This window comes from Mustela nigripes, chromosome 4 (assembly GCF_022355385.1).
Source record: "Mustela nigripes isolate SB6536 chromosome 4, MUSNIG.SB6536, whole genome shotgun sequence".
Classification (NCBI taxonomy): domain Eukaryota; kingdom Metazoa; phylum Chordata; class Mammalia; order Carnivora; family Mustelidae; genus Mustela; species Mustela nigripes.
Window position 1 is genome coordinate 67,836,645 of NC_081560.1, and position 23,704 is coordinate 67,860,348.

The 23,704-nt window shown below is 43.2% G+C and overlaps 1 protein-coding gene across 2 annotated transcripts in view; it reads left to right on the top strand.

Moving 5' to 3' along the window:
* The window catches only part of SLC25A13 (solute carrier family 25 member 13), a 180,805-nt gene that overhangs the window by 141,443 nt on the left and 15,658 nt on the right, over window positions 1-23,704 (top strand). For both annotated transcript variants that reach the window (XM_059396811.1, XM_059396812.1), the window contains exon 14: window positions 4,788-4,928. In XM_059396811.1, the coding sequence (XP_059252794.1) occupies window positions 4,788-4,928 (141 nt within the window). The remainder of the gene's footprint in view (window positions 1-4,787; window positions 4,929-23,704) is intronic.

Genomic DNA, 23,704 nt, shown 5'->3' on the forward strand with positions numbered 1-23,704 from the left:
TACTGTATTGGCTTGCTCGCGCTGCTGTAACAGAATACCACAGCCTGAGTGACTTAAACAACATGAATTCATTTTCTCGCCTCCCTGGAAGCTGGAAGTCCAAGCTGGTGTCGGCAGGGTTGGTTTCTTCTGAGGCCTCTTGCCTTGGCTCGATGGTGGTGGCCTTCTCTCTGTGCGCTCACGTGGTCTCTTCTGTGTGCACGTTTGTGTCCGTATCTCAGTTGGCTCTTATGGTACATAGTAGGGCAGCAGTTACGTTGGAGTAGGACCCACTCATACGACCTCTTCTTCCCTTAGCTGCCTTTGGAAAGGGCCTGTCTCAAAATACAGTCACCCTCTGAGGTGCTGAGGGTTAGGACTCACTTCAGTCTATGAATTTTTTTGGATACAGTTCAGCCCATAGCAGTTCCTTTAATGCTTTATGCCTCAGTTTTCTCTTCTGTAAAATCTAGAAGAAAGACCTCTGGGAGGGCTGGAGATAGGTAATCCATGCAGAGCAATACCCCAGTGGCCAGTAAGGGGTGCTTCATTAATATTTATTCCTTCACTCTTATTTCAAGCTCCTTGAGAACAGGCATGCTTTCTCACTCACCTCATGTGCTTGGAGTTCTTAGGACAAACTCTGAGCACGATTACTTATGAATATGTGGTGAATCTTTATGATGTGAGTGAAAGCATGATCAGGTAGCAGAGGGAGTCTGCCGTGAGTGCGTGTTTGTCTTTAGACGGATGCACTAGCAGCTACGATTCCGGCGAGAAGGAGCACACCAAGAGATCTGTAGATGAGTCTGTGTGCCCGCGGTAAAGACGACATACCACACAGAGCAAGTCCTAGTGTCGAAGGTCTTCGCCCGTTCTACTTGCCACAGACTCCGGAAAGTCACAGGGAAGTGATCTGTGACGCAGTTCCACACGCACACACAGGATGTCTTCACACAGCCAGGTCTCTCCAGTGATGAGGGACACCAAGCCGGCACACACAGTAGGTGTTCCTGTTGGCAGCCCCTGGAGCCCACTGTCTTTGATCTCCCAGAGGAGGCACAGGGGTAAGGCACTGTGAATGGACAACAGGCCGGGAGTCAGGACAGCCGCAGCCAGCATGCCGCTCAGTGGTCCTGTCGTGATGCCCAGACACTGCACATCTGGTGATAAGCCTCGTCGCTCGGTGCCTCGGGGTCTCCCGTTTCCCTCTAGCTTGACTCCAAAGGACCGATTCATCTTCGGAATCTCTGTAAGTGCCACTTTGAATCTGTCTGTTCTTCTTTCTGAGCCCACCTGAGGCAAGAAGCCCATCCTTTTTTCTCGGTATCCCTACCCTCTCTTCCCAGTGTGTCTGTTCCCTGCAGCTGTCTGAAGTGGATCTGACTTTTGCATTGTCCTTAGTGATTAGAATTCACTCTGCTGTGCTCAGAGAATCAGTATCTATTGATTGGCTTGGAGTCAGGGAATGGAGTATTAAGTTCTTATTTTGTATATAACCTGAACTTTGACAAGTGTTTGTACAGATGGAAGAGAACAAGTAAGAAAGCAATTCTGTACCTAAGAATTGTACCTTTACTAATGGCACCACTTGGATCTGTAGAAGTTTGTTGTGAGGTCACATGTAAAATAAAGTTGCTTTCTGAAATAAAGTGGAAAGCTGGCATTAGAAATCTCAGCTGGGGGCGCCTGGGTGGCTCAGTGGGTTGGGCCGCTGCCTTTGGCTCGGGTCGTGATCTCGGGGTGCTGGGATTGAGTCCTGCATTGGGCTCTCTGCTCAGCGGGGGGCCTGCTTCCCTCTGTCTCTCTCTGCCTGCCTCTCCATCTACTTGTGGTTTCTCTCTGTCAAATAAATCTTTAAAAAAAAAAAAAGAAAGAAAGAAAGCCCAGCTGTAGGAGGCCTGTCTAGCAGCCTCTCCGCATTCAGAGGGATCTGGAGGTGATGCAGTGAAGTCAGGCAATCGTCAGCTCTCACTGCACATCTTACTCCTGCAGGAGCAGTTTGTAAAAGGGTGGTTGCGGAATTTCTTATTTGGCTGGAGTAGGATTTAGAAGTCACTGCTTTTCAGAGCTCTTAAAGTGACTAATATGCAGCTGGAGAGAAGAACCGTCCCTCTTAGGAGACCAGAAAGGAGTCAGGTTTGGAGTCACTACCATGTCCCAAGCGCTGTGCTGGCTGCAGTCCGTTCGCCATCTCTTTGGGCCTCGTATGAGGTGAGGTGGTTTGACTCAACCATCAATTTGGGCCTCGTATGAGGTAAGGTGGTTTGACTCAAAGGGACGAGGGGGGTGGGGTTGGTCCTCCCAGGGGACGCTCCGCCTGCAGGCTGTGTGTGATGCTTTGCGTTTGTTCCCGTGCTGTTCTTTGCGATCAGTGTATGCAGACCGCTTTCCCTTCTGCCCTTGGTAGAGATGCTCTTGCCCACTTCTGAACTTTTAAAAATCAGTCTCAGAGTAATTCCTACTCCACAAATCTTTCTCAGCAGTTCTGCTCCCATGCATGATTTCAAAATAAGTTTTCATTCATTACTGCAGCTCAAGAGCTTGGATCAAGAAGCACAAACCTGGGGAGGGTATGTGCTTTGGTGAGTGCTGTGAAGTGTGTAAACCTGGTGATTCACAGACCTGTAACCCTGGGGATAAAAATATATGCTTATAAAAAATAAAAAATTAAATTAAAAAAAAAAAAAAAGAAGAAGCACAAACCTAATCCTCATTGTGCCATTGGTGCTGTTACTAATCCGGGTCCGTCTCCTCACCTCCTTCTGCCAACCTTAACTCCTGGCGCGTTGTGTGCCACGATGGAGGTGCAACCCCACAGAATCCTGAAGGGCTGTAGACAGGCTGTGGGTTGGCCCCGCCACCTCCTTGCAGGTCACAGCAGTGTGGAAGCAACGCTTGGCTCTTCTAAGCCAACGAGAAGAGGGAGCCTAGTGTCTGTGCAGACCAGAAGAACACATTGGCCTCCGGGCGTGTCGCCTCACGCTCTTCTTCCCACTTTACGAGGGCCTTTCTTGGGCCTTTTGATGCATCCGTTCTAGGTTTTTTTCTACCAGAGTTGTTTGCCCCATCTTCTAAGAGTCACCTAGGAGAGCCGGAGGGGGTGGGTAAAACAAGCAAGTGAGAAGGACTGGTCCGTGTGGCAGTCAAGACACTGGGCAATACCGCTGCCTTGGAAACAGTTGTAATGTGGGCAGAGAGTGGAAAGCTTGGTCTGTTTTTAACAAGTGTGTCTTGATTAAGGGATCAAGTTAGTAAAGGTGAAAAAGCAATTTGATTTATAGAGAATTAATGGGTGAACAGATTTTTTTTTTTTTCTAATGTTGCTATGTATATCAGGTAAGTTATGTAGAGGCATTTGTGTTTTTTTTTGTAGAGGTAATACATGATCTGTGTAGAAGAAATACAAAATAGAGCAGAAAAGAAACCACTTGTATCCTACCAGTCACAAGCACTGCACTGGTGTGTTCTGTGCATGGTGGTAAGGACTAACGGGGACAGCTGGACATGCGTTTCAGTAGGAGGGTTCTTACTTCCCAGGATGTATGTTGAACATTTTCCACAGTATTTTTATCGGCAGCATATAGTACTCATTGCATGGCATACTCAGATTCATTTAATTCATCCCCAATCATTGGGTATGTACGTTATCTCACTTTTGTTTCCGAGTAGTTTAAGTTATACTTCCAAGATCATCTTTGCAGCCACTGTTGGTTAGTACTGGCCCTTTGGTGAGGGCCCATACATTGGCTAATGACGTCAGGGAATCTAGCCAGAAGTAGTTTTGTGTCCTATGAGTCTACATCATGCTTGTTACCGTGATGGCACCAACGGAGCTGTAAAATAGCAGCATCGCCGCTGTGGTGGCATCGCTCTGTGGTAACGTTACTGTGCAGTCAGGATTCTGTACTGTATCCTGCATCAGCCTGAGTGCGGATGAAATAAAAATTTAATGTATGTGTGACAAGGAATAACAAGTTGAAGTACAGTGGGAAAGAATGTAATTGCTTATAATAAATACAGGCTTAGCTTTGAAATAACTAGCTTAAAATTTCCCTTATAGTACACTTTAAAGATTTCCACCGATGGTCACAGGGGTGGGGCACCCAGTCACTGCTGGAATGAAATAACACACGTTGCTCAAAGTTTGGGCCATGATTGATTTAATGCACATTTTTACTACTTGGACATTTATCTTCGTGAAAAGAGCAATCTTACACAGGTAATACATAAATAAAATTATAAGAATATGCAACTCCATAAAAGGGGGTTTGATGATGGACCTGATTTTTTAAGAGAAGAAAAAAGAGCTTTTATCTACGTTTACATGTTCTCTGGCAATTCTTGAGTCACTGCCAGAGTCAGAAGGTCCGTCATGGGAGAGCCTGTGTCCACCTTGTCTCCTCCTTTTCTGACAAGCAGGTTAGTGTGTCTTGATTTGGATACTCTGATTTTCATTCTCTTGTTGCCTTTGTGCCCTTGGCTTTGAGCCCTGTGATGGCAGCTGCTTGTGCTTCAGGGAATCTTTGTCATTTCCATGTGAAGACACTGGTGAGGCCAGGAGACATCAGTCTCTGGTTTTTTTCTTCTTTCAACCTCTGAGTGAGGGAAATAGGATCTCAGTACCCAAAGTCTCTTTGGCAATAGCTGTATTTTTGATCAGACTCGTCACTGTCTTAATTGTGAAACTATAGACTCTTGAAGATAGAATATTCTGCACTCCGTGAAGGATAATGCCTCCACTCTTCCTAACCCATCTTACCCTTACCCTTCTTTGGTCCTAAATCTTTACTTTTCCTCTCTTTTAGGCAGGAGGCTCCCAGGTCATTTTCACAAATCCTTTGGAAATCGTCAAGATCCGTTTGCAAGTGGCTGGAGAGATCACCACTGGTCCCAGAGTCAGTGCCCTGTCTGTCGTAAGGGACCTGGGGTTCTTTGGGATCTACAAGGTAACTTTCCTTTTAGTCAATTATTAGTTCCGTGTTCAACTTCTAAATTAGCAAATGGGGCAAACTATGTAAGTAAACTTCTCCTCGGCATGAAATCGATTCCTCACATTTTGGTACCTGGAGAAGACATTCCACTGGGGCCCATAGGGCACCTTCATGCCCGCTTTCAAAAAGCCATCCTCAGAATACACTGATCACGGTTGACTGTGAGGTGAATGGCGTCCTGCTGCATACCTTACAGCATCAATGGCAGGGAACTTTCGGTTTTGTTATTGGTGCAAAACCCTAGTTCCCAGTGCTGCCCTCTATGAAGGATAGATGGATCACAGGGTGCCGTTTCTCGGAAGACAGGCTGAGCACTCAGTTCCAGGAAAAGCCTGTACCAGATGGGGAATTTATTTCCTGGTCCTGTACATTCCGGCCCTGTCCGTATGTATTTTTCATTTAGAAAACAGTTTTTTGGAATAATGACAAAAACTGGGCTTTCAGAAAGTTCTTGATATTTGTTATTCACAATTCTCTACCAAAAAGTTGAATTGGAATCTGTTAGAATTAGCTCCATATATGCACAGCTCTAAGGCTTTATGAAACATAAGGTGTTTACCATTTTTCAGTAAGAAGGTTTAAAAAATGTTTTCCGTGGCCAATTTGACTAAGTATAGCTTCAGGAATAAGTAAACCTGAAGTCAGATGTTCACAGAAAATGGTGGTCATTGATTTCCCCACAAATATACAAAATCCCATCATATAAAATTGGTATTACTCTTTTCTGTACATAGGTATCAAGAAATATTCTGTGCAAACTCTTTGTAAAAATTTTGAATCAGTGTTTTGATCACCGCTTTTTGAATCAGCCATTCATGTGGTCTCACGGAGGGCACTGTGTTCATTTGTATCTCACGCTGGCAAGGTGAAGCACTTGCGGGCTCTATGTGCCTGGTCATCCCTGGAAGTTTTATCCTACAGACACAAAACATTAGGACAGTTGTTTCTTTTCTCCTCTCCCCGGTTCACCCTTAGTGGACATACCTGGTCCCATCGCATAACAACCGATAACTGCTTTTGAGAGTGAACTTCCAGTGCCTGGTTTTGACATCCAGCACAGCATTTGTGACATCCGACTCCCAGGAAGAGTTTTTCACCCTTTTTTTAAAAACTCAAGCTTTGCAGGTGATCTTGGGAGGCATCCAGTGTTAGTTTAGTAAGAGCTGACGTTGTTTCGAGCAAATTTGCCCTTCCTGGAATGCTACTCTGTACTTCTCAGGGTGAAGGGATTGGAAAAGTACCCCCTGATCCGAGACTTGTTAGAATTGAATATAATGTGACCCCTTCTTTTCTGGGGATCTAGGGGGAAACCTTGCTTTATATTTAGGCATGTGTGGTGTTTAGGAATAAATGTGCTGGTTTTTTAAGTAGCACTTCAAATGTTCAGTGTGTGATTGTGCCGCGGAGAACACTGTTAGAGCCATTTCATCTACCAAATTATTATCCAGCCGCAAAGGAACTCGTCGCTGTATTGTAACGAAGCATAGCATTGATAAATTTGAAGAAAAATCATCTTTTCTAAATTTTTAGGCTCCTTGCAGACTGTAACACGATGTGGCAGCGCGTCATTCTGACAAGACGCCACGCTGTCTTTCAGCGGGCTGTCTGGGGGGAAAGCACTTAGGCGCTATGGCAATGACTGCTATCGAAATGTCTCGAAAGATAAAATGGTAAAAACTTGTTTGATGACACAGAAACAGAGACCGTTAAACTACCTGCAAATGATACAAGACTGAGAGCGAGCCCTTTCCACCTTCACGGCATTTCCAAACCGAAATCCCCTCTCCAGCCCCTGGGAAGGAGCAGTTAGGAGGGCAGAGGCTGCTGAGGACGGCGTCTGTGCTGACGCTGGGACTCCGAGGTGGCTTGTTTCCACTTCCGGGCTGCAGTTGCTTTCCTGAAATGAGCAGGACCGCTCAAGTTTGAGCAAGAGATCTCTCCCATATAAAGTCGGTTTAATTACTAGCCCGGTGGTTTAATCTAGTTCAGAGGCATTCCACAGGGCTTGGTACCTTCTTAGAAAACGCCGCTTTTGGTGTAGTGGTAATTACCAAGTGAGGTCACCACCACCTTGAGCTTCGGGAAACTTGATTTCTGTGCAGGAGAGTGAGTTGGCAGTCTCATCCTTTTTGCAGGTCATGGGTGTCATCGGCTCCATCGGCTAAGACGGAGTCTAGACCTCACTCAGCAGAGTTCACCTTTCCGCTCCGTCAGCGGGATCCTCCGTTACAGTATCCCGCAGTTTTGTTTCTGGGGACTGGCTCTCCTCCGGCCCCAGGCCCCACTCACCGACCCCCAGCCCTCCCTGATCAGAAGTCATTTAGCAATTCAAGAGCCATCCTTGTCCAGGCATCACAGCTTTTGCATTTCTGTATGGTTTAATGTGATTTTGTTTCAGGATAGCGCTTTTCAGTAATAAAGGTTTTTCTGTTTCTCCTCATCATTGGGTAGAAAAATGCACCTGACCAGGAGTGACCTAATACTTTAGAACTTGTATGCGTCCCTGCCAGTGGGTCTTTAAAAAGGGAGAGGGAGAACTGGTGTCCTGGTCTTAGTGGGGACTGGTGATCTTCATTCTCCTGCCCTGGGGTCTTCTGTTTGCTGTCGTTAACATGACAATGTGGGACCTAGGGGAGTGTTCTGTGAGTGGCTCTGTCTGTGTGGTTAGGCCTGCTGTTTAATCTCGCTTAAATTGGACTTAACCGGTCTTCCATTTTTCTCCTGAATTGACTTGCAAAATGCCCAGCTATTCTGTGACTTCCCAGTAAATGGTAATTGGAATATTTGCTTTAAAAATACATTTACAACTGAAAAAAAAAAGTGGCTGTGGTAAACATTTCACATTCCTGAGGTTAGAAATAGTTTAGAGCAGATACAGTGAACTCTGCAAACAAAGCCCCCCCTCTTTTGGTAACATTAAGAGATCGAGTCGCTGTGCAGACTAGGTGGGTGATTGAAGTCAGGGCAGGATAATTAACTGCCCCTGCGGGAGCTACTTGGATATAATGTAGTTGGTTTTGCTGTTTTTTTTTGGGGGGGGGTTGTTTGTTTTTAACAAAACCTGCAACATACACTACCTTTCTTAAGAATATATGAGGTCTACATAATTTTGTTTAACTGCATAAGCCGCGGGAGCATAAGTAAAATAAATTAAATACATTCTGTCCTGGAAGAGGAGGTGGTATCCATCTTCTGATCCCTCTTCTCTTGGATGGTGCCTTTTCCATAGGAGGCAACAGAGAGCTTTGATAAGGGAATGGATTACACTGTAGGAAGAGAAAAAAACCTCATTTCACATTAAATGGGAACATGGCTGATAGAGGCTACAAAGATGCTTCCTTAAGCAGTGGACCAATTTCTGTCTTTTTCTGAGGACAGTGAGGTCTGTGAGGTCCATGAGGCACTGACAGCCAGGACAGCAAGCATTGTTGGCAGCCGCTTTCCGATTGTTTAATCATGAGTTACGCATCAGCTGTACCCTGGAAAGTGGTTACCTCGGGATGTGGGCTGTGCGTCTGCTGTGTTCTAACCAAAAGCGTTTGTCCCACTGCATTCAGCAGTGTTCAGACACAGTTTTCATACGCATGCGTGCATGTCGCGTATGTCTGTTCGTTCACGGAGTGTACGTGAATGAGCTGTTGGAGCTACTGGCCATAAAATCAGAAAGCAAGTAATGATATATCAGGTACATTCCTATTTCGTCTGATAGTTGTCTCCAGGAGATGTTGTTTGTGTGTTCTAAAAGTTAAAATCCAAGTTCACATTGCAAAAAAAATAATTCAGGAACGCATGTGAGAAAGATTCTCTCTCTACTACTGCCCGTTTCCTCCTCTTTTCAGAGGATAACCACTCTTCGTTACATACCCTTCAGAAAAGAAAACCTTTCTGTTTACATCAATATTTCTCAATTCTTTTCCTCTCTGATTATCACATACTGGATCAATATCAGTGCTCTGTGTGTGTGTATGTGTGTGTTTTAATGCAAATAGAGTATTTCTAAATACACAGTATTTCTTTTTTTTTAATTGAACTATAGTTGACACACAATGTTATGTGAGTTTGAAATGCACACAATTTACCTTAAAGCTCTTTCCTCAAGAGCTGTGTAGATTTTTTTCTAGAGTTTTTTTTTTTTTTTTTAAAGATTTTATTTATTTGACAGAGATCACAGGTAGGCAGAGAGGCAGGCAGAGAGAGAGGAGGAAGCAGGCTCCCCGCTGAGCAGAGAGCCTGATGCGGGGGTTTGATCCCAGGACCCTGAGATCATGACCTGAGCTGAAGACAGAGGCTTAACCCACTGAGCCACCCAGGCGCCCCTCTAGAGCTTTTTTAAGCGGTTTCCTGTTGATAGGTGTTCATGTTGTTTCCAGTTTGTGGGTATTGCCAGCAACAGCAAGGTGAATATCCCTGCGAGATATTTTGACATATTTTTATGAGCATATACAAATGATAAGTTCCCAACAATTAAAATTTTTAGGTCAAGAGGCATGTGCATATGCATTGTTTTAGTGTTAGTAGATTTTGTTAGATTACAACAGTTTAGCAAATTGAGCTTGATAAAATAGGAGTACATAAGAATAATTACTCAATTTAGTAGTTTTAAAAATATCTATTTTGGGATGCCCGCGTGGCTTAGTGGGTTAAAGCCTCTGTCTTCGGCTCAGGTCATGATCCCAGGGTTCTGGGATCCTGGCCACATTGGGCTCCCTGATCAGCAGGGAACCTGCTTCCCCCCTCTCTCTGCCTGCCTCTCTGCCTACTTGTGATCTCTGTCTGTCAAATAAATAAAAACTTAAAAAAAAAGAATAACGTTTTAAAAAATATTTTTATGAGTTCATGGCCCCACCCGTCGTGCCCTTGGGGACAGTAGTGTCCTGTGAATTTTCTAACACCGAGGGCCACTTCATGGTTTTACAGCCTCTCCATTGCTGATTCTCACCCCTACCTCCCACATTTGTCTTTCCTCTGGGCCTCTGTGAAAGCCTCCTCCTGGGCTTATTCATTTTGATTCTTGACTTCCCTAAATCTGTTGTCCCCAGAATTGATCTGTTTAAAGTGTAATCAGATTAATTGATTGGGAATGCAATCAACATACTTCTGATGAAAGCTGAGTCCCTTCCCTGCTCAGAGGTTGGTGGGTAGAAAACGTCACCCTTGAAGAAAACAGATTTTTGTTTTTGGGGAGGCGGAGGGATGGGCAAAATGGGTGAAGAAGAGGGGGAGGTACAGCTTCTAGTTATGGAGCACATCAGCTGCAGGGATAAAAGTCACAGCATAAGGAATTGAGTCAGTGACCCTGCAGTAGAGTTGTGTGGTGACCTCTGGTAGCCACACTTGAGGTGAGCTCAGCATATACAGAGACGTTGAATCACTGTGTTGTACACCTGAAACGAAGGTAATAATTGTGTTAGCTCTACTAATAAATAAATAAATAATTAAAAAACCTTGCACATCTCTGACATCAGAAGGGAAAGGAGGCAGGTGAGTGGAGAAGGGCCAAGGCAGGGTGGGATGTGGTGGTGGGGGGATACATTTTAATAGGGTGATCCATGGAGCCTCTCAGATGAGATGATATTTGAGCAGAAACCAGAGGAAATGAGAAATAAGTGTGCCCTACAGAAACTGGGGTCCCTGATGGAAAACCATCTAGCAGGTTCCTGCTGCACTTAGAATAGAGTCCCAGCTCCTCCCCAGTGGGCCTGTCTTCTCCACCCTCCATTTTGTGCCATCCTCTTCTAGCTACACTGGCTGCCTTTCTTTTATTCAGGTATTCCAAGTTCACTCCCTCTGCCTGAAGGTTCTTCCCTTCACGTCTTAGGTCAGCAGAGGCTTGCTCGGAAAAACAGCCGGGTTGCTCACTGTCCCTAGTGCCATCTTCCAGTTCTGTTCAGGGAACCCAGTACCATCTGCTGGTTGTAGATGTGGTTGTATGTTTGTGTCTGCTCATCTAGAGTGTACTCTGATACCAGAGAGCTAGCTTTTTCACTGCTGTTTGTAACCGTTTGTGGCACATAAATAGACATTTGATAAATATTTCTTGAGCAAATGAATGGCAAGCAAAAGCCAGGTGTTCCCAAGTTACAAACAAGGATATTAGAGCGCAGAAAGTGAGTGAATTGGCAAGTAGTGACCAAAGATTATGGTACCAGGGACATCAAATGTAAAGAAAGTATCTGATTGAGAGCTTGATTTCGTATTTCTGGAGTCTCCCATTCCTTCACCTAGCAAGCTCTGCACTGGGCACTGGGGATACAAACAAAAATGCATGGTTTCCTAAGAAGTTCACCATCACATGGAGCAGTCAAACAGGTAAAAAGATCCTTGGAATACAGCATGTGTGCAGTTGGGAAGGGCTGTCAGGGAGTGTACGACGTGGTCCCTGGGGAAGTGGGGCTGACTCAGTGGCAAGGACAGAAAGGCTTTCTGAAGGGGAGGTAGCCTTAAAGGAGGAGTCATTTTTCACCAGTGGAAGGCAAAGACAAAAGGTGTGATCAGGATAGTGTTTGAAGAAGGATAATTCAGTTTCAGTATGGACATGCCACGTAGGAGCTTAAGATTGAAGGTGGGTGGCTTGTTAGGAGGATCTAGGCTGGGGATGGTGGGAACTGATGGTGGAGATAGAGGGATAGAGGGGATATGTTTGGGGTTTTTTGTTTTTTATCAGTTTAAAATTTAGATATGTTTGCCATATATATATAGATAGATAAAAATTACAAATATATATATATATATATTTGTATCAAGTTTTATTTTCAGTGAGAGAGGGGATATATTTGAAGGATGCTTGAGAATCCGTCTCATAAATTCTTGGAAAGTGTGCAAAGTGAAAAATAAAGATTAAAAGATGACTCCCAGGTTTCTGGCTTGAGCACCTGGATACAGTAAACTTTAGAATTTTCTGATATTTAAGAAGCTGCAGAAACTTCACAAGACCTTCTTTTTTTTTTTTTTTTAAATATTTTATTTATTTATTTGACAGAGAGAGATCACAAGTAGGCAGAGAGGCAGGCAGAGAGAGAGGAAGGGAAGCAGGCTCCCTGCTGAGCAGAGAGCCCGACGCGGGACTCGATCCCAGCACCCTGAGATCATGACCTGAGCCGAAGGCAGCGGCTTAACCCACTGAGCCACCCAGGCGCCCTTCACAAGACCTTCTATCTGGTGTTACCTTTCTAATTGAGATGAGAAGCCCAAAAATCTTGGTTTTACCCAGGTGACTTAGTAGGCAGGGGTAGGGCTACAAGACTCCTGTCTCCTGACTCCCTGTGTGGTGTTTGCCCTGCCCTGCCTTTCTGAGTATAAAACCAAAGCTGTGTCAGACCTTGTCAGAGGGCTGGGGACCTGAAAGGCTCTTTTAAGGGTCATATGCATGTGTGAAACTAGGAGAGTGGGTAATATCTCCAAGCCGATGGGACACCAGTGATGCAACGTGGAGACCACCCGCATCTAGGTGCCAAAAAGAAGAATGGATGGAAAAAACTAGAAGCAGCTCTCAGGTGGAAAACTGAAATGAACTGTTGTTAGTAGGAGTTGGTGGAGGGATAAAGTACAGAGGAGGGGGGTAGCAGTGAGTGGTATTAAGTGCAACAGAGACCAGACAGGATAAAGCCCAAGAAAAAAGGTCTTTGAACTTAAAGATGGAGGTCAGCAGTTATTTTTAAAAAATCAATTTAAGTAGAATGGCAGAAGTAGAAACCTATATGAGAAAATATTAGCAGCTACAGACCACTCAGCTTAAAGATTTTACTGTGAAAGAAAAGAAGAAAAAGAGTACAGCAACTTGAAGAAAAGGAGTGGAAGGATGTTCAGGAGAGAGGAGGTTGAGAGATTCGTTGCCTTTTTCTATTTTGTTATGAGAACTATAGCTAACTATAGAGAGGAAAAAGAGTCTCTAGAGACAGAAGGATTTGAAGCATCTGAAGATAGCAAGATCGAATATGGTGCTAGGATTTCAGGAGAGGCAGTAGAGACAGAGCCCAGGCTTGGGAGAGAGAAAGAGAGAATGCATGTCGGTGCATAATGGCACAGACACTTATTGGAGGTTGTGTGACTGAGCGCTTACCTGTGCCAGGCCCTGTGCTTAAAGCTCTATATTATGTCGTGTCATTTAATTCATACTACAGTCAAGGAGGCAGTTAATAGTGTTTTTTGTGGGGGGGTTTTTTGTTTTTTTTTAAGCTCCCAAGTTACCACCGAGGCAAAGAAGTCTTGATGGGTTTGGGTAATTTGTCTAAGGTCACAGACGTTTTAAGTAAGTAGGAGACTGGGTTGCTAACTCAGTCCAGTCTCTCTTTCTTTGAAACCTGAGCTATCACATAAAGGTCTGTTGAGACAGATAGGAGAGAGCACATGCTGGCTGGCTGGGGGAAGTTTGACCAGAGAGTTATATACTGAGCGCAGACAGGGAGCCATAGCTGGCAGGTTTGGGGTCGTCATTGGCAGTGAGAGTGGAAGTGGAGAGAGTTGAGACAGCGCTAAGCATTGTGAACTTGGCTTGCCTGAGGCCGGGGCAGGTAGCTGCTCTTGCTGATGTTTTTTGTAACCAGTGCTATTTGTATACGGTGGCTATCCTGGGAGAAGGACTCCGCTTTGCTCTGTTTTGTTTTTTTAGACTAAGAACATGTTAGATCTTCTGTCAGCTCTTTAAATTGTAGAAATTAAAATTATTTTATCCCTTGTGAGGCAAAAGGGCCCTTTATTTTTTTAAATTCCTATGTTAAGCAGCGTAGCAACCAGGAATCTCATATGTTGTACCAAAAGCCCCAGGTAACCTGGCAGCGGGGCCGTATTGCTTTTGCTGTTCCAAGTGATAGCTGTTGGTGTGCCTTCCTGATGGCTTTGTCAAAAATACCCTCCACAGATATGCACATTTTGGACATCTTATTTAAAAGGCAGAATTTTTGAAGTTTGGAAGAGGATGTCAAATACCTCAAGGGGTCCAGGTTTTGTATCTAATATGGTGAGAATTTGAGAATAATACTGGAAGTCATATGATATTATCCGTATTATGCTTAAAGGTTGCCTTAATGAAAAAAAAAAAAAAAACCACCTGGAAAGAAAAAGACTTTCTATCTTCCTGTCTCTGTGTTCTAGGTGCATCAAAGAGGAGAGTCGAGGTGTGCACATGTTCATAGGGTTGTTGTCGGGATTTACGAAAATAATGCATGTGAAGGACATAAATTAGAAACTAGCTCATAGTTTGTATGATGTGTTATTTTTAATTTTAAGTTATGGGATGTCAACTAATGGATAACCTTGTAGAAATACGTGGTTCCTGCCACTCTGCCCCAGTCCTGGGTAGTTTCTGATGATGTGTGGTCAACAGCTGTGTCTAGGTCAGGCATGCTTCTTTGGACTTTGGAATAGGAAATAAAATTTATTTCCTATTATATTTATTTATTTTACTTAATAAATAAATAAAATAGGAAATAAAATAAAATAGGAAATATAGGAAATAAATAAAAATAAAATAGGAAATAAAATAAAATAAGAAATAAAATAAATTTATAGGAAATAAATAGGAAATAAAATAAAATAGGAAATAAAATAGGAAATAATAGGAAATAAAAGGAGGAACCTTGAAAAATACTGTTTTGTTTTATTTTGTTTAAAGATTTTATTTATTTATTTGACAGAGAGAGATCACAAGTAGACAGAGAGGCAGGCAGAGAGAGAGGAGGAAGCAGTATCCCTGCTGAGCAGAGAGCCCAATGCGGGACTCTATCCCAGGACTCTGAGATCATGACCTGAGCCGAAGGCAGCAGCTTAACCCACTGAGCCACCCAGGTGCCCTGAAAAATACTGTTTTTATAAAACACTACCCAAGGGAGTTGAGTGTGCTGAAAAGAGGACTCGAAAATGTTCTTAAAAATATTAGAAAATGACTACATTGTACACCTGAAGCTAACACTATATGTTAACTGTATTGGAATTAAAAATTTTAAACTTCATAAAGAAAATAAAAAATACTGGAAAATTATTCATTTTTTAAAATCATTTTTCCATTTGTTCACCAAATATTTTTTGAGGGCTGACATTCAACTAGGAGCTGGAGTTACGAGGATGAATATGCTATCATTGCCTTCAAAGTGACCAGTGCTCGGGGATGGGATAGAATATAACCATGTAGTGCCATAGTTCTTTAATAATTAGTGCCATAAAGGTTTTTTGGTTTGATGTTGTTGTTGTTGTTTTGTTTTTTAAAAGAGGAAAATAGGGTGTGGAGAACAGAGGTTGAGAGAGAATCCCAGGCAGGCTCTATGCCCAGTGCAGAGCCCAACATGGGACTCAGTCTTATAACCCTGAGGTCATGACCTGAGCTGAAATTAAGAGTTGGTCACAACCAGTTGAGCCAAGAAGCTGCCCCATGTTTTTTTTAGTAGGCAAAATAGTTTTTAAAAGAAGAAAACTCAGATATAAAAGAGTATACGACAGGGGCACCTGGGTGGCTCAGTGGGTTAAAGCCTCTGCTTTCATCTCAGGTCATGATCTCAGGGTCCTGGGATGCAGCTCCGCATCAGGCTCTCTGCTCAGCGGGGAGCCTGCTTCCTCCTCTCTCTCTCCCTGCCTCTCTGCCTACTTGTGATCTCTGTCAAATAAATAAAATCTTAAAAAAAATGTTTATTGACTGTAAAGGAGATACACTGTGTGACACTCAAAAATTCCCCTTTGGGGTCTGATCAATTTAGCAAACCAGTACAAACCTAGGATTAGGTGTTTTGCCAAATTAAAGATTGGCTCTTAGCCTGATAAATAGAAAACTCTACTGTGATTCAGGTGTGAAACCATCTAGTAGTAATAACTTCAGCAGCAAGTTGTTTAAAGACTATATTAGCTATTTCCATTTTCTGCTGCAACAGGACAGTGTGCTTTTCATTGCTAATGGTAGTGACCTTTATATCATCACCTTTTATTGAAGTTCCTTTTGCTAAGTATTATACTGAGTACTTTATGCTAGTCATTGGATCTAAATTCTCGTGTCACTAAGAAGTTACATTTAATAGATGAGGAATTTGAGGTACAGAAATACTGAGAATGTATAGCTAAGTGGCAGGGCAGTGATCTGAGCTCAGGTTTCTGACTCCCAAAGCCTGTATTCTTGTTCCAACAGTGTCCTGCCATTGGTAGGAAGTGGCAGAATTCAGATATAGATCCATATTAAGATGGTACTTTAAAAAAAATATTTGTTTGTCAGGGAAAGTAGCAGGCAGAGGGAGAAGCAGACTTCTTCCCCCTCCCCGCCCCCCGCCCCAGTAAGGAGGCCTATGTGGGACTCAGTCCCAGGCCCAGTCATCATGACCTGAGCTGAAGGCAGATGCTTAACCAGCTGAGCCACCCAGATGTCCCATAGATGGTACATTTTGACTGTTGTTTTTTGTTTTTTTAATACAGTCTACTTCTTCTCTGAAAAGTCATTTTCTTCAAGAAGTTAGTTGCATGTAGAAAGGTAGAACATGAGGATGATAACCAGGCTTGACTAGGTGATCAGCCGTAGTGGTTGACAGTGCAAGAGAGATGGCCTCCATTGAGTGTATGTCAAGGAGAAAAAGTGAAAAAGGAATTATCAGGGGGTCTTATGTGTATAATGCACATTTTGAAGGAAACTTGTCAAAGAAATGTATCAAGAGCAAGCCAGCTTGAACATCTCTTTAAGGCAGTAGGTTCTCATAGGGTTTCTGACCATTGGCAGATAGGATGTTTGAGCTGATCACCCCATTGAAAACAATAAAAAATGTTGGGTAATATACTTTAGTGTATTTTGTAAAAGCCTTTTCAGATTCATAAGTTAGTCAGGAGTATCAAGCAAAAATTTAGGTGAGATAAGCAGAACCCTAAGGCTGGCTGGCTTTGGCCTTCAAGGCATTTGCCAAACACCTGAACTTGAGTATTAATTCTTGATGTCCCAGGGGATAGCCACATACTGCCCAGAGTGCTAAGTCTAAAAGAAAAGGGTATAACTCAGGTGGGCAAGCAAGGCACTTACTGTCAGGTGCTGAGCTTGTTGAGCAGTCCTGTGACTGATTGCGTCCTTCACGTCTCTACTTTAGGGACTACTCTTGCCGTATCTAATTCCTGGTCCTAAAGAAATTCCTCTTCCATAAAGCTGGACTTCAAAGGGTTATAATTGTAAGCCAACCCTTCTGTGTAAGGGTATAATTAAAATGCTCTCTTTTACCGCTCTGGACTATAAGGAAAATTGCTTTGGTTCTGGAGGGAGAGAGAAGAGAGAGGGGAAGACCCACTCTTGGTAATAATTTGGAATTCTAAGCTTGTCTCATATAGGTTTGCATTGTTAAATTTCTATTTCTCAGGTGATTAAGAAAATTCTCAAGCTGGCAAAGTCTTGAATTGGTAGTACCCCTAGGTACCTGACAGAAACAAACACAAGTTCTCTCTTTTTTATTTTAATTTTTAAAAATTTTTTTTAAGACTTTATTTATTTATTTGACAGACAGAGATTACAAGTAGGCAGAGAGGCAGGCAGGGAGAGAGGAGGAAGCAGGCTTCCTGCTGAGCAGAGAGCCCAATGTGGGGCTCGATTCCAGGACTCAGATCATGACTGAGCCGAAGGCAGAGGCCTAAACCCACTGAACCACCCAGGTGCCCCTCTTTTTTACTTTTTTTAAAGATTTTATCTATTTGACAGATCACAAGTAGATAGAGAGGCGGGCAGAGAAAGAGAGTGGGAAGCAGGCTCACTGCTGAGCAGAGAGCTTGATGCAGGGCTTGATCCCAGGACCCTGAGACCTTGACCCAAGCCAAAGGCAGAGACTTAACTCACTGAGCCACTCAGGGGCCCCCAAACACAAGTTCTCTTGAAAGGAGCCCACCTTCATATCTGTTAGGCTGAGCAGTGGGCATTATATGTAAATGATGAACTCCTGAACTCCACTCCTGAAACCAATATTGAACTGTATGTCAACAATAACTAGAATTTAAAATAAACAAATAAATAAAGGTCACCTTCAGCCCAGAGCTCAGAGTTTCCACAGATATTATTCCAAGGAAAAGGAACAGCTCATAGTCTAAAATCTCAAGTCACACAAGGAAACAAGGGACTTTAAGAAGAGATAGCAGCTTTTTAAACCTACAACAGGCAGCTTTTTTAAACCTACAAAGACTTAAATTTCAAAATTATCAGAAATATAAAATGAATGTTTTTATTTGTTTTAAAAGATTAAAAGGGATGAAATATTTATAATGATTAAACTTTAAAACCAAACATTTCAAAATTCTGGCTTTAAGAACAGATTAAACATAGCTGAAGAGAGAATTAGTGAACTAGAACATAAGGGAATGACTCAGAACAGAGAGATTGAGACAGAGGAAAGTATGAGCTGGCCTCATAAGTATAAAAGGAAACTAGAAGGAAAGGAGAGATGATATCTAAAAATTTCCCAGAACCATTAAAAAGCTATCAGTCCTTAGATTCAGAAGCACAACAAATCGCAAGTGGGATAAATAAAAATAATCCAGATTAAGATGTCACAGTGACACTGCTGAATACCAAGACTTCCGGGAAGTCCATAGATGGCCAGAAGGAACAGCAGGTGCCCCCAAAGGAGAATGGTTGAACTGACAACCAACTTAAAAACCCAGAATAGTAAAAGCCAGACATCAGCACAGTGTTTTCAGTGTGTGGAGGAAAAACCTTTCAACTTAGAATTCTATACTCGGTGAAAGTGTCTTCCAGGAACGGGGATAAAATAAAGACATTGTTTAGACTAGCAAAACTGAAAATGCATACCACAAACAGGCCCTTACTAAAGGAAATTCTAGAATGTACTTTAAGTAGAAGGAAAGTGATTCAGATGACAGTTTGGAGACGTAGAAAGGAATGAGGAGCAAAGAGTGGTATATGTTTAGTCTAAATAGCATTGTGTCAATTTAAATATATGTGTGATGGTAATTACAGTTGTTCATATTTTTAAAGCTAGAATTAAAGTACCTGACAAGATGGGGGGTTGCTTATAATGTAAGTTGTATAAAATGAATGTATTACACAGGAGGAAGGAGATAACAAAGACAGTAAATACATATATTAAGATTTCCAGGGTAGAAACGCTTAGAGTAAAAACAGTCTGAACCTTGCAAATAGATAGTGGGGAGATGTCAGAAGAAAGAAGGCAAGAAAGGAAAGGAAAGGAAAACTGAAAAGGTGGGACATGATAGCTTAGCTTTGTGAAGGCGACGTGCTCAGAGACTACAATTCCATGTAATAAAACTCTGTGCCACTTCCTGAATTTCTAGCCTGTCTAAATGTGAGCATCCTTGATGGCAAAGCAGCGTACAATAGAACAGTAGAGAACTAGAACCAACACAGGAGTGGCATTTCCTACCAAAAACAAAACAACAAAAAAAGAAAAAACCCTTGAGTCTCCAAGATGCTTTGGTTAGAATTGCAATGAAATTAAGGAGAAGCCAGTATCCTGAAAGTCCCCAGACTAAAGAAACTAAATAATAGGTTTTGATATTTCATATTCAAATTGAAGTAATTTCAGTGTCACCGATATCAAGTCTCCAGTTGTTGGCTGGGTCATTTGGTTTTAACACCAGTGACACAATCTCATAACGGGTCTTGGCACCAGTGCTTTTTCTCCACAAGATACTGAAACTCACCCTGTTCAAATCCCAGGCACGTGGGCCTCACTCTCCCTTGACTGGGCAGGAGAGGTGCTGCCAGGCTGTGTATACAAGGGTTAACTCACTGGGGAAAAACCAAGAGGAATGCTAAGGATCAAGACCTGACATGCTGCCCATTGTTTGTAGCTCCAGGATCAAAATATACAATTATACATGCCAAATAAATTCTAAACCTGTAAGGTAGGAAAGGAGGGGTGGCTCTGACTACAGGTGCCAGAAGCATTAAATAACGTCCCCAGACAAGGTGCACCACTGTTGTCTTGAATGCTGCAGGTCCCTCTGTCTGGCATTTTACCCCCTGCCAGACAATGTGCATTCACTGCAGGAGTCTCTGTTGAGCCTCCGTCTCCCAGACCTGCTGGCTCCTGGTGCCCGGCCCTGACACAGAGGTGCCTTTGTGAGTGTAATTACCTTCCCCTGTATGGGAAATACTCTGTTTGGAGCTGCGGTTGCAGGTACAGCTCGCAGAAGCAGGAATTAGCATGCAAAAAGACTGCACTGCCCCAACTCCTTTATCAGCAGTCATTCTTGAGGCTTGTTTTTTGTTCCTCAGATTGATTGGGTAGGTGTGATACCATCCAAGATGCAGAGCTTTAAAGGAAAAAAAAAGAGCCTTTGGAGATAGCAGAGAGAGAGAGAGAGAAATCCTGTTGTGTTCTTTTGACAATTTCATGCCTGACAGAGCTGCCGGAGTAAACTTGAGTGGATGCTTCTAGCAACTTAAGAACTGATTAAGCTCCCTTGGGCTTTCCCCAGTGTCCACATAAAAAAAAAAAAAAAAAAAAAAAGTGTGAAGCAGAAAACATAATTCTTTGGCCACAGCAATACTGTGGCCAGCGTCCCTGAGCCTGAGTGGCCCATGCTGACAGTGGACGATTAACCGGAGGTTAAGTGAGACGAAGCCTTGTAGAAGTTGGCCTAGACTCCGAAGAGAGAATGATGACAAGAGGCCTTAGATTGATACAGAATGAATGGAGCCAGGGTGGAGAAGTAAACTAGTTTGAGTTTTGATTCTAGTTTATTTATATATAGGTCTCCCCTCAGATGCCTTTTCTCATTCCTGTCTGTTATTAGTGGGCCTTTTGTTAAAAAGGACATTAAAAAAAAATTTTTTTTTTCCCTCTTTGGAGAAGTGCTTTAATAAATACCAAGAGATTCGATTATTGCATTTTGTGTTTATGAATTTTCCCCCAAGTGATTTTACTGTGTGTAGAGAGGAAATGTAGGGCTGACCAGAGAGCATCTTGAGGGCAGAGTTGCCCAGAGAACCAGTGAGAAAGATGGAAGGCAGGAAAATGTGGGGATTTTCCTATAGGGCAAGAACATTTAAAGATTTATTTAAGGTGGCACACACTTTGTAATTGATTAATTTTTTAATGGCTAGAGTAGTGATTTCGGTGTTGCTGACGCAGGCTCTTGGGCAGCACGGAATGTTGTCCCTGAGCACTTCGGAGAGCTGAGGCGAGGGGCAAGTGGATTTCAAGTCCGACGGGTTCCGTGACGTGATGTGGGACTGCAGAGTGGGTACTCACCGTGGAGAGAAAAATTCTCACTGTTGGAACTTTGAAAGCCTTTTTTCACATCCTGCTTCCCTTTTCACTGTGCGGGAGCCACAGGTCAGGTGTCGCCGGAGGCAGCCTTACAAATTGGCACCTGCCTTTGTGCGGTGGACCTGATGTGCGGTGGACCTGAAGAAAGTAGTGGGGAAGGAAAGGGGGGGGCAGTGGAAGAAGTCTTTTTCTCCAACCTTTTGCAACTTTAGCTCTCCTGGGGAGTTGGGCTTTGATGCCTGCGATTCCCGATGCCCCAGAGGGATTTGCTGCAGGGAGATGCCTGAGCAGGGGAGCAGACGCCAGGAGAGGCTGGGACACCAACACCTCCTCGGGACTTTTGTGGTTTTATCATTTATTTTTAAGCCCCTGGCCCCACAGGTTTTCTTTCTTCCTGGGCTTTTCCTTCTCCCTTTTCTCAGATAATCAGAAACCCGTGACCTCTTTCATGGTCTGATCTTCATTCTAACATGTGTAAATTACTTGACAACATTGTCTGATTCCAGGTAGGAAAAATAAGTCTTCCTGACCCATTTTTCCCGTGGTGGTTCACAGTGCATCTTCGGTTTTTCCTTAGCTTTGTTCTTTTTGTTTGTTTGCTCACTTGTGTTTTCATCAGGCCGTTTTTCTTCTCAGGGATCAGGAGTGTTTTCAGACATCTTAAACGTGTTGCACCCCTTACTAGACATGTGTTGTTACACAGATGCAGGATTTGTTGTCATGATTTCAGGACAGGAGGGAGTATTCCTTCTTGGGAAAACCCACCTGCGGCTTCCCATGGCCTTACTCTTCGGTGTCACAGGGAGGTTTCTAATTTCACATCATGTCTTCTTCCCGTGGCCTCCTAATCATCTTGAAGCCACATAAGCATCTGACTTCCTCTCCTTTTTTTTAAATATTCATATTCCGGTACAAAATCCTCAACTACTTTTTCCTAAGTTCTATTACATCGTCCCCAACAAATTAGAGATCTTTGTTTGAAAACCAAAGCTTGACTTTGGTTTCTAATATAATTCTCCAAGAAATGGGTTAGTTTTCCTTGTAGGAGCCTGACCATGTATCCCAAAACCTCTGGTTTCTCTTTTTAATTGTGTCGCTTTGATCATCGTTGTTTCTGTGTGACTTGGTGGAGTCAAGTCAGTGTCACCAGAACATCCCTTAGGCACAAGCTGACAGCCACAGATTTTGCTGAGTGTTCTCTAGCCCCTGCTCCCTGGCCCTCGGTGCCTACTCTGTGAAATAGGCAGCATTAATAGAGGCAGATAGAAGAGCACGAAGAAAATCAGAACAGCGCTAAGGGAGTGCAGACAGTGTAGAGGTGTGTGGAATTCACTCCCTGTCTGCCCTCTAGTTAAAGAATCATCCTGGTGCGCCTGGGTGGCTTAGTGGGTTAAAGCCTCTGCCTTCGGCCCAGGTCATGACCTCAGGGTCCTGGGGTTGAGCCCCGCATTGGGCTGCCTGCTCAGTGGGCAGTCTGCTTCTCTGTCTGCCTTCTGCTCCCTGTGCTTGTGCTCTGTATCTCTCTCTCTCTGACAAATAAGTAAAATAAAAAAAGGAAAGACTCCTTTGTGGAAAGGGTGCTATTTGGGCTTTAAGTGAATAAAGAGGTGCTATTCAAGGAGTTGATGTTCCCAGCTTAGCCATCCTCAAGGTCGTTGCAGGGTGATTGGGTTATCTTGATTGATCAGATGAGTGGGGCATTGCGCAGCGTTACCTGAGAGGAGCCAGGCTGGCCAAGGAGAGGAAGGTAGGCAAGTGAAGGCATTACAAAGCTTTGAGAAGGGTGAGGGTACGAGCCCTGGTTCGTAGGACAGCCGAGACCAAAGATGGCTGTACAGTTTTGCAAACAGCAGATAGAAAGGAAATTTAGGCAAAATGGCTAAGTAATGAAGGAGATGCTAAACCATACAAGTCCCTACCTCCCCACTCCCACCCCCAGATAACCCCCACAAAACCATACACCACGAATTGAAGGAGAAGAAAAGGATAACTCCGAATCACAGAATGACTGTCCCAGCTATGGAATAGCTGCTAATTTTACTGATGGAAGGAAATGCTCCAAGGCATATACAGTTGCATTGGTTCTCTCTGCTGGTGAAAATTAAGCAATTTTAAGCAATTTAAATTTTTAATGCTTTTCTCTGTTGTCTGTGATGAGCAGTTAATATTCTATAATCAAGGGGGAGAAACATTTTAAAGGAAAAATATTACCAGCAAAACAATAGACTGAAGTTTGGCTCTTAGATGTGAAGATTTTGGGAGATGAGGTTAAAAGTAAAAACTAATAGATTTAGTAAAAAGCAAGATTTGTGGGAGGAAGAATTTTATCAGCCTAAAAGATGACTCCAAAGAGATCTATTTAGAAAGCCAGTAATACGGCAGTCTGTCTTTTACTATATAGAGGGAGTGGTGCATGAAGATCTCAACTGATCTTCATTTGAATTGGTTCTTTGGCATCTAATTTGAGTATCTCCTGAACAGAGTAAGCTAGCAGAACTTACCGGAAGGTCTGCAGGCAGATGAGGCAAAGGAAGTAAATGT